The sequence below is a fragment of the Petromyzon marinus genome, unplaced genomic scaffold (assembly GCF_048934315.1).
Source record: "Petromyzon marinus isolate PM22_M1 ecotype Great Lakes invasive population unplaced genomic scaffold, UKy_Petmar_22M1.pri1.0 PM_G_Scaffold_344, whole genome shotgun sequence".
Classification (NCBI taxonomy): domain Eukaryota; kingdom Metazoa; phylum Chordata; class Hyperoartia; order Petromyzontiformes; family Petromyzontidae; genus Petromyzon; species Petromyzon marinus.
Genome location: NW_027422922.1, coordinates 1 through 11,499, shown reverse-complemented (window position 1 = coordinate 11,499; position 11,499 = coordinate 1). Strand labels below are relative to the sequence as shown.

General features: G+C 37.9%; 1 protein-coding gene across 1 annotated transcript; it reads right to left on the bottom strand.

The window, feature by feature from the left end:
• Positions 1 to 82: 82 nt before the first annotated feature.
• Positions 83 to 9,797, bottom strand: LOC142915747 (speckle-type POZ protein-like). Its single transcript, XM_076061447.1, has 7 exons — positions 8,919 to 9,797; positions 6,918 to 7,045; positions 5,957 to 6,134; positions 4,511 to 4,566; positions 3,956 to 4,078; positions 2,787 to 2,932; positions 83 to 2,624 (listed from the first exon to the last, which is right to left on the bottom strand). The coding sequence occupies exons 3-7, from the start codon at positions 6,087 to 6,089 to the stop codon at positions 2,480 to 2,482; spliced, it is 603 nt and encodes a 200-aa protein (XP_075917562.1). The 5' UTR covers positions 6,090 to 6,134; positions 6,918 to 7,045; positions 8,919 to 9,797; the 3' UTR covers positions 83 to 2,479.
• Positions 9,798 to 11,499: the final 1,702 nt, after the last annotated feature.

The window sequence follows — 11,499 nt, the reverse complement described above, 5'->3', positions numbered from 1 at the left end:
GCTGTTGGGTGTCAATTGAAATTTTACATATCCACATATCTGTAACATTCCCAGAGTAAAGAACATGACAACTTAAACTGGACATATTTCCAGGTACATTCATGTTTATTCAACTTTTAAATACACTGCAAAATAGATTCAAAGCTTTCGTGACTGCAGGAATGACTCTTTGGTTCTTTCGGGTAAAGTCGTGTAGTAATTTCTTTCGACGAGACTTTACCGAAAAAAGTGTAACACTGCAAAATGTCATAAATGAAAATATTAACATTATCAAAAACAATTTTAATGAAAAAAATGTGGAATAAGTGGTGCAGAGCTAAAAGCAGCTTTTTTTCTTATATCCAAATACTGATTTCTAGAAGAGATCAGATAACGGTAATATATTTACCATATGAAAAGGGTTTATATTGCCATTTATAATGCAAATCAATTTAGAAAACACGTAATATACAAAGAATGGTTCATTTTGCAATTCCAATCATCTGCTGACAATTCATTGTAAAAGGGCCTTACAAAACATTTATATTACATCCAAAACAGTATTATCTGTAATGGAAAAAGATAAAAGGTCAAACATTGGGGCACTATACCGCATTACTAGCTTCAAGTTTATATTTTTGTATTACAATTGTAGCAACATTTTTTAATTAAACCAATTAACATATTTTCATCTCTGAATATGCATAAAAACTCGTGGGAAGAACCCAAAACTGTCTTGCATGCAATCACACTTTTTCAAAACACACACTTTTTACAAAGACCATATTATTATTTCTGCAATTATATATATTTTTTTGGCAGTTACAGTATATCCATTTTCCAATAAACATTTACATTTGGCGCAAAGTATTTTCAATTTCGGAAGTCATACAAGGCAACAATTTGAAGAGTACATTATCGGTAACTGCCTGATACATTTCAGGGTTCAATTAGTCCACCGCACTGGCTGCACTCTGCTAAGAGTTTTTGTCACACTCACTTACGACAGCATAGACTTGCTGCAGATTAGAACCCCAATCAGATTTCAATGCTTTAACTCTCACCATGACAACAAATAACTTCCCCGAATCACCTAATCAGTTTTTAATTGAATAGGTAGAGTGCAATGTACCATATACATCTTTAGCATCAAATATATATAAGGACGAAACTAAAATATTAAACAAATAACAAAATAAATAGACTGCTTACAACACTGGCTATCCTTAATTTTGCATGTATTATCCAACTTGTTTTGTACGTTTAACACGTAAAAAAACCTCCAACATTCTCGTCGTTTGCATTTGTTCATATCCCAACACATTGCATTAGATTGTAATATTCTTCAAATCGACTCAAATCCATGACACTGCTCATTTGTTGTACTTTCATATTATATCCTGCAGCTTTGAATATTATTTAAATCTGTGCTTCCAAATCTATGTGTGTAATCCTTCAAAGCTTATGCAATTTTATGTACAATTTAATTTTAAGTGAGAGGTTACGTAAAACAGCGCTGATGCAAAAATTATGGTCCTTCCAATCACGTAAAACTCTGGGTTGACATGATGCTACGAGTTGGTAATAGATGAAATTCATAATAAAAACAAATCATTACAATATAATACGAAACAAAACTTAGAAACACAGCACATCTTGTTTCCGTGAATACAAACTACTAAATTGATGGAAATAAGATTTACTTTTGTTGTAAGTCAAAAATCTTTGGGTCATACATGAAAGCCCATACAAGCAAAAAAGTGAAATGTTATGAACTGCGTAACATGGCCAAATTGATGCTGTGCCTTGCCTTTTCTTACACCGAGTACTCCATCCATGCTTTGTTATACGCAGGATACACGACTGCAATATTATCTTTGTCAGTCTTCAAACTCGGCAATCATAGTACTCCTGTTCTAGTCAATGCATAAGCTGTCTGTGCAATGAAAAATCAATCTGAAAAGTTTACCTCTTGAATTAAGGCCTTATATGGCTTGGCACATTCTTATCTTTCAGAACTGGTTGTTCTCTATGCCACTATCTGTAACCTTGAGTACACAGACACTGGACGAATACTCATCCTTCATGTTAAGGTAGACATTGCAGGGTTTTAGACCATTCTGTTTTTACTTAACTAAACAATTGAACCAAATTGTCCTGCCACCTAGGGACAATCACATCGAACGTTTTATTTTACACTCTCTCAATTGGGATATGTCGTGGTGTTTATTAGGCTGTAGTTTTCCATTTTTTCTACATATGTACTTGTTTATAGAGTTGTAGATGTATAGATGTAGCACTATATTACATGGTAAAGTGAATTTGGCCACCTTTTTGTGAAAGTAAATAAATTTGCTTAAATTAACATTATTTTCAAAGCAGAGGAAAGTTGGTAGTCTGATGCAAAGTCTTCACGGTTGTTTGCATGGAGGCCACAGGTAAATAACCGCACCGTGCAGCCCAAGTTTTCTTGGTCATAGATGTTCTTTGCCTGCCACCGTTAAGTCTGTTTGAGACGCTTGCATGGAGGTCCCAGCTGTGGAGACTGGGCCGTGGCCAAGGCACGGAAAGCATCCGCAACCAGGTGAGGGCGAGACAGAACCATGGACTTCCAGCCTGCCGTCTCCATTACGTCCATCGCATGACTGCAAGTACAAGTCAGGGTTAAGCGAGCTCCTAATAAGCAGTGTCTATAAGGATTGGGGCAAACGGTTAGTCTCCATTAAAAGGGACTGTAATGCAAATTGCCATGTAAGCATCATCAATGTTACGCAGCTCAGTGACAGTCACACTCTCACTAGACTTGCCTGTTTATTATGAAGTCAATGGCCCGGGCCTTCAACTGCTCTGCACTGTGCAAATCGGCCAAGATCAAAGTCTCCGCAACATTTTCCACCGACAAGTTTGTGCATAGTGCATTCTCGCACATCACCTTCAACCTCTCTAATGCATACTTGAGAAAAGTAAAAACAAAGTGCAATTTCAGTATTAAGAACACTATTTTCTCTACCTATTTCGCTTGTTTAATATTCCCTCACCCCATCAACTACTTTATAAACGCAGTATACAGCAGTCAAATGTTTGATAATTTTCTTAAAACATGGCATCAACCTTTCAGCATATTTATGTTTTAAGTCATGTATTTATTGATCTCTACTATAATTAGGGGTCCTTGTCCTAAACTTGATTATATTGGTTACAAAGTCATGCAAATTACAAAGGAGGTGAGATGTTGCTTTCCAAGAGCTTAAAGAGTTTGGTTGTTAAGCTGATAAACAATGCAACTGCAAGCCACCATATTTCAACTCTAGCAGAATATGAAACTTTAATGAACAAAGCTTAAACATGCGACTTTATACGATTTGTATTCTTATTTTATTACAATCGCTTTAGGAACTATTGAATATGATGTTCCAGAAGGGAGAGTAATGACTCTTAACTGATTATCTGGCAGATCTTCAGGAACAGCAGGATATCCGTTTCCTTAATAAAAGTATATTTGTTCCAATTTATTTCTATACAGCCATGCCACATCAAACAATCTTTTAAAACACTTCCCTTTATTTTATTACTAATTGTATCAATTGTTAATGTGATTAACAAAAAACCCTCAATACAAGAACACACAGCCAAATGGTTGCACTTAGGATAAAAATGCTGCATGTGAATGCACTTCAATGCACACGTACTAGCCTCTAGCATGGACTAATACCAGTTTGACATTCAATTCCATTGTGAAATTGCATGACAATTTATATTTTTTGTTGAAAATTCAATCATCTCCCAGGACATCAATTCCAAAACCTGAAAGCACTAATGTGAACGTCTGCATCATATACATTTGCTATTCATATTATTTGTGACATGGGCTTTAGAAAATACCTAAATGCTGTTTTAATTTCACTTGCGACCTACAACTGCATACCGATACATCACAAGGTGGTGCGATCTCATGTTAACATTTTAAGCGTGTAACCTTGTCAGCAGCGGCCAGCAGGTCATCGGCCATCTTCTCGAGGTTTGGAGCCCTTCCCGTATAGACAAAACGCATCATTTCCTTGAACACGTCAGGCTCCACATCATTAATCTCCACTCGATTCTGCAAGGTAGCAACACAATATATTCAAATTAACTTCGGCATATATTGGGAGACGAAAATATAGCATTCAATTAAATAAAATAAACATCCGTTATATCTACACAACACATGTAAAGTGGCTCCATTAAAGTTGTATTCAACTTGCCGATGACTATTTATTGCGCGTAATAAATCCATTCTTGACACACATGCAATGGCCTTCTGTGAAATGTTATATAAAAAATAGCTATAAAATACAATCTAACATTCCCTCGGAATGAATACTTTTTGATAATAAATGTGCAATGCGCCAAAAGAGTTACTAGGGTAATAGTTCAACATTTGACAGCACTCTCAAGAGATACTTATCAACCGATCCATTGTGACAAATGCACCTTGGAAATGTATGATCACAGTATTAATGTGCTGTATTAAGATTGCATTTAAAGATACCTTTTTGCTCTCTTCCATTTCATGTTCAAACATAGCATTAAAAACAAGTGACCGACCTGAAAAAGGTAAAGCAACTGTTAACAAATACAGTGAAACCTTCGATTGCGAGAATAATTTGTTCCGGAAACGTGTTTGTAATCCAAAGCACTCGTATATCAAAGCACTCGTATATCAGTTGTGATCACGTGACGCTCGGCAGACAAAGCGTATACGTACTACTCGTATTGCAAAACCTCACTCGTTTATCAAATTAATATTTATTAAAAAATTTGGCTCGTCTTGCAAAACACTTGCAGACGAACTTACTCGCAATTCAAGGTTTTACTGTACAGTTAATTGGAAAAACACCGGAATGTGGTACAGACACATTTAGATGTTATATCTAGAGATCAAATATTCTAGATACAAAAGAGGTACAATCCAGATCCATATTTTATTTCATATGGCATATCCATTACAGATTTGTCAAACATGGACGCAAATAAATGTCCAAATTAGAGGCTCAAAACCTACACCATAATTGCATTGTGTAAAATGAATTCCTGCACAACGATGATATAGTGAAGTAAATAAAAACGGAATAAAAACTTTAGCAACAGGATTATTAAATATGTTTATCTCTCACATAATACAATATTACATTTATATATATGTAGTGACATCGCGAATGTCATTGTGTAATGCCGGCTATAGAGAGGCACGGCGTGCGATGTATTAACATCGTATTAACATCGAGGGCACCACGTGGATGTGGGTGCAGTACCGGCCCGAGAGGGGCATGGTGAGCGCTGTCTGACAGTGCTGAGTGGCACCACGCTCTGCGTGCGGTGCCGACCCCTACAGGATAGGGTGTGAGAGTGCTGGCCATGGGAATGGGGTTACCAAGGGCCATGGCACTTGACCCCGAAGGACACGTGACCGGTAAAGTGTACACAGGGCCCCCAGGTGGGGGCTAGGGGTGGTCACGTGTCAGGGCTGGGAACCCGCTAGAGGATTCCAGAAGATGGTCGTGGCTAAGGGCGGAGCCACCCCCGCCACAGAGGATAAAAGCCGGGTCCCTGAGAGGGACCGGCTGCTGTTGTTCATCCTTAAGAATCTACGTCCTACAAGAGTCACCAACACGTGGACCCGGACCCCGTGTAATTAGTGTAGATAGCCTGGTGGTCCACCACCATAGGTTGTTCATGTGTTAAGGGGTAGTACCCCGTGTGTTGGTTGAAGAAGTGCGTCTGTGACTCAGTTGAATTCATTACACATATTTACTGATGTATCCTTTAACAAAAAGCATTACAAATTGACGTAAGCATTTGCCAGTGTTAGTTAATTAAATTCAGTGTAAAACAGGAAATGGCTGTAGTTGATTACCCCAAACTAATTACAGTATCATTAATTATATGGTTCTATTGTACACTAAACGACGCATGTGTTGCTTGTTGTGGCACAGACCTGCCAATACGGCCTTGTGGGCTTTAAACTCCTGGCCACCAACACGAAGCAGGCAGTCAGTGAAGCGGGAATTGTCCCAGATCTCCCCGAAGTCAACTGCCAGCCGGCAATCTGGTACTTTGAATGTACTCATGCTGGATTGACCAGAAATGTTCACGGAATCCTGCCCCACACTAACCTGCATAAACATCAACCAGCTTTGAGAAGGCATTTGATGATTTTTTTATACAAATCCTCACTTAACTTCACATTTTGCATGAAGATGTAGGCTTTGGTTCAATCAAGCAAGCAAATCTGCACAAACATCCTATATCAGAACAAGTGTTGTGAATAATGCCAAAATAGTGGTCCGTGAAATGTTTTTCATATTAATCAATTTTCATTCTATATTTTTGTCAAGTTATTTTACACTGTATAAACAGTTTCAACAGGTAGTGAGGCCCCTAATTATGGGTTCTGCACAGCAACAGAGGAAGTGAACAGCCCTCCTTGATGTGCTTCCTTTCATTATCAAAAATGCTTGTATTTTGTAAAGGATTTTAAAGGTAAAAAAAATTAATCTGGTGATTAAAAGGACCCCCCCAAGGACAATAAACATTTACATCAAACTGGCTGATGTCCGAGAATAGGAAAAGGAATTCATGTGGCGACATTTAAACAAAACACATTATGTAATACCTGACATTCTAGTTTATAAAAATGTCAAGGTTTAAATATAAACACTATCCAGAGGGAGAAAACCTAAAAAAAATTAAGCTTGATTATTTAATTGTTGTGCTATGTTAACTCTAGCACCAGTGGAGGAAAAAAGTGCTTGGAAAACTCATGTTAACAATTTCCTTGTATGGAACAGGGAAAGTAATTATTACAATCTTCAATTAAGTAGAATATTGACTCCAACTGTGCAATTGTAATGAATAAAATAGAAAATTACACAATAGCCGCAGCATGTCATACTTACTTCACCAAAGAGTGTCAGTTTGTTATCTGGAAGCAAGCTATTAGATTCATCAAGCAAAAAATCTCTTCGAATGAATTTTTTAAATCCCCAGTCTTTTCCTTGGACAAAGCGGTATGCTCGCGGGGTCTCTGTAAAAAAATAGGTTTCAAACAATACTCACCAGTTCTTACAATAAACTGTGGTAATTTCATGTAATGGGAAAAAAAAAACTTCATTATATTTTCAAAATGTAAAGATAGCAATGTATTCTAAAGCCCTGCGCCACGGTGGCAGTCAACTACCTCGCCTGGTATATAGGTCATGGGTTCGATCTCAACCCTGATGCCTGTATATTTGGAGTCTGCATGTTCTCCTTGTGCTTGCATGTATTTTTATCCAGGTCTTCCGGTTTTTCCCTCCATATTTATAAAAATCCAGAGTATTTGCCTGCTATGCATTTCCACACAATAAGCCATCTCGTTAGGCTATTGTTTGTGGCCAGGGCACTTCTGAAAAAGAGCTATGTACAGTGAGGAAAAAAAAGTATTTGATCCCCTGCTGATTTTGTACGTTTGCCCACTGACAAAGTAATGATCAGTCTATCATTTTAATGATAGGTTTATTTGAACAGTGAGAGACAGAATAACAACAAAATCCAGAAAAACGCATGTCAAAAATGTTATAAATTGATTTGCATTTTAATGAGGGAAATAAATATTTTACCCCTCTGCAAAACATGACCTAGTACTTGGTGGCAAAACCCTTGTTGGCAATCACAGAGGTCAGACGTTTCTTGTAGTTGGCCACCTGGTTTGCACACATCTCAGGAGGGATTTTGTCCCACTCCTCTTTGCAGATCTTCTCCAAGTCATTAAGGTTTCGAGGCTGACGTTTGGCAACTCGAACCTTCAGCTCCCTCCACATATTTTCTATGGGATTAAGGTCTGGAGACTGGCTAGGCCACTCCAGGACCTTAATGTGCTTTTTCTTGAGCCACTCCTTTGTTGCCTTGGCCGTGTGTTTTGGGTTATTGTCATGCTGGAATACCCATACACGACCCATTTTCAATGCCCTGGCTGAGGGAAGGAGGTTCTCACATGGCCCCGTCCATTTTCCCTTTGATGCGGTGAAGTTGTCCCGTCCCCTTAGCAGAAAAACACCCCCAAAGCATAATGTTTCCACCTCCATGTTTGACAGTGGGGATGGTGTTTTTGGCGTCATAGGCAGCATTCCTCCTCCTCCAAACACGGCGAGTTGAGTTGATGCCAAAGAGGTCCATTTTGGTCTCATCTGACCACAACACTTTCACCCAGTTGTCCTCTGAATCACTCAGATGTTCATTGGCAAGCTTCAGACGGGCATGTATATGTGCTTTCTTGAGCAGGGGGACCTTGCGGGCGCTGCAGGATTTCAGTCCTTCACGGCGTAGTGTGTTACCAATTGTTTTCTTGGTGGCTATGGTCCCAGCTGCATTGAGATCATTGACAAGATCCTCCTGTGTAGTTCTGGGCTGATTCCTCACCGTTCTCATGATCATTGCAACCCCACGAGGTGAGATCTTGCATGGGGCCCCAGACCGAGGGAGATTGACAGTTCTTTTGTGTTTCTTCCATTTGCGAATAATCGCACCAACTGTTGTCACCTTCTCACCAAGCTGCTTGGCAATGGTCTTGTAGCCCATTCCAGCCATGTGTAGGTCTACAATCTTGTCCCTGCCATCCTTGGAGAGCTCTTTGGTCTTGGCCATGGTGGAGAGTTTGGAATCTGATTGATTGCTTCTGTGGAAAGGTGTCTGTTATACAGGTAAGCTGAGATTAGGAGCACTCCCTTTAAGAGTGTGCTCCTAATCTCAGCTCGTTACCTATATAAAAGACACCTGGGAGCCAGAAATCTTTCTGATTGAGAGGGAGTCAAATACTTATTTCCCTCATTAAAATGCCAATCAATTTATACAATTTTTGACATGCGTTTTTCTGGATTTTGTTGTTGTTATTCTGTCTCTCACTGTTCAAATAAACCTACCATGAAAATTATAGACTGATCACTTCTTTGTTAGTGGGCAAACGTATAAAATCAGCAGGGCATCAAATACTTTTTTCCCACACTGTAGCTCAGTGGGCCTTGCCTGGTAAAATAAAAATAGTTCAGTTTAGCTTTTAACTTCAAGGTAGATGAAAATCAGACCTGGATTTAAGTGTATGAAGATATAGTTCATATGGATTAGGTGAATGTGTTTGTGTATTAATAATGCTTGTCTTTGTAAACATGGTTGTGTGACGTGAGTTACATGTTCAAATAAACCTACCATGAAAATTATAGACTGATCACTTCTTTGTTAGTGGGCAAACGTATAAAATCAGCAGGGCATCAAATACTTTTTTCCCACACTGTAGCTCAGTGGGCCTTGCCTGGTAAAATAAAAATAGTTCAGTTTAGCTTTTAACTTCAAGGTAGATGAAAATCAGACCTGGATTTAAGTGTATGAAGATATAGTTCATATGGATTAGGTGAATGTGTTTGTGTATTAATAATGCTTGTCTTTGTAAACATGGTTGTGTGACGTGAGTTACATGTTAACATTACCAAAGACAACACCAAAGCAAATACTAAGAAAAAAACATGAAAGTTTAAAACAAAAAGATAGATTTAGACTCTCAGAGAAATGTTAATAGCCTTAGCAAAGCACAGTAAATGTATGGATGTCATCACTTAAAATAGTTATCGCGCATTGAAAGAGTATCCTGAAAGTAATAAGGCAATTATAAAACAAACAATATGAACCACTAAAGCAAGGTAAAGGAGAAGTGTGAAATGGGATGAAAATGCCAACCTTTGTAAAACCACCAGAAATGAATAAAAAAATGGATGAGAATACAAACAAAAATAATGAAGTTGTAATAAACAGTGAGTGCAAGCAGAAAAATAAAGCCGTCACTTGATAAATTACAATGGAATAACACATGGTGAAGATTGTAAAACTAGGAAAAGAAATGTCCGTGAATGACAATGTCCAGGTACACTAAGCAAAATAAAATTATTATTGGAGGGTCAATATCATGGAAAACACAAAAATATGCATAATGGAAACTCCTGAAGGTGGAACAGGATCAAGATCACTTTTGGAATATGAATTTGATAATGAAAAGTTGCAATGTGCTACAGGATGAAAGATTCCAATCTAGTGCATATTACCTACTATGAAACACTGATTACAAATAGAAACACTGACAAAATGGAATAAAACTACAAAGTACACAAAGCGTGGAGAGAAGTATGTTGAGAATTACAGTGAGAAACTGAAAGAGGAACACGTTGGTCAAATCAAAACGGCAAATTAGAGACATCATATTCACTGTTGTAAATATAGATTGGGCTTGGACAGGACACATCGCTAAATGGGATGGTTGATGGATGAGACTAGTGGTCGAATAGGAAGAAAAGTAAAGTACATGCCCAAGACGATGTCAAACGTAGACAAGGAGATATTAGATCAGCTCATGTGAAGGATGAGGGATGGTGTTCGTAAGGTTTATAAAATGTTTCAAGCAGTCGATAAATAATGGCTGATTATGATATAATCCTGTTACCAAATACACATATGACGTGAATTGATACTTTAATACAAGTAGTTTCACCCCATAGCCTTGGTTTCCTCTCCCTTGGCATTAAGAATAGAAATCTTGAACTTGGCGTAGACTTCACTCTTGGGACAGCTGACCAATAACAAGGACGATAGGTAATCTTTGCTCTCTTCGTCAAAACCCTCGGGGTTTATGCGTAGGCACCCTGATTGAACATATGAACAAGACATGGTCGTTAATATTAGGTGTGTATGTACGCGCAGACTACATTACTAAAACAATATAGTATGAACTAAAACATGCACTATGCAAAATTGTTCTAGTAAAGCACCTCCGTGAGCATTGTGATTTTTTTTTAATGTCATAAAATAGCCAGAATTTACTGTACCATTTCAATGTATCATTGGTGCCTGCTGAAAATGTAGAACTCTTGAGAACTTGGCCCATTTCTTCAAGACAGAAGCTGAAATTGTTGATGGTCCACATATAAGAGAACTTTACGACCTTAACCTGAAACACACGAGCACATAAACAGCTATAAAGCTCATGCATTACCATAAATACATGACCATTGACAAACCCTCAAGCATTTCACCCACACATCTGAATATTGTGCTCAAAAAACACAAACTGTCTATAAGGAAAGAAACATTACTGTAAATGAAAGGGTCTTATTAGTGTTCTGGGATTACCTTGCATGTTCATTACTGCACAGCGTTAACACAACAAGTCTCAACATGTCATAGATTAGAGTGTGCAATAAAAGGCCTTTTTATTTTTTTATTTGATAAAAACTGCTGCCCCTTTTGTAAAAATACACTACCAGCCAAATTAGAGACAATTATCTAGTATAATGTTGTTAGTGCAATTCTATGAACTTTGCAATCTGATGTACAAAAATAGCCTGTACAATGATAATCCATAATTGCACTTACACATAATTATGAAACCATTTTGGATGGCTTTGCGCGATGAACAAAAAAACGTGTAAAAGTTAAATACATTAGCCATGCGCATACTTT

Bases quoted from the DNA above. Each gene is read 5' to 3' on its own strand.
- LOC142915747 (XM_076061447.1), bottom strand. From the start codon at position 6,089: ATGAGTACATTCAAAGTACCAGATTGCCGGCTGGCAGTTGACTTCGGG. The intron at 4,567-5,956 runs GTCTGTGCCACA...TACCTTTTTCAG, and splicing joins CCACAAGGCCGTATTGGCAG to GTCGGTCACTTGTTTTTAAT. The intron at 2,933-3,955 runs GTTACACGCTTA...ACTTTTCTCAAG, and splicing joins TGCTGGCCGCTGCTGACAAG to TATGCATTAGAGAGGTTGAA.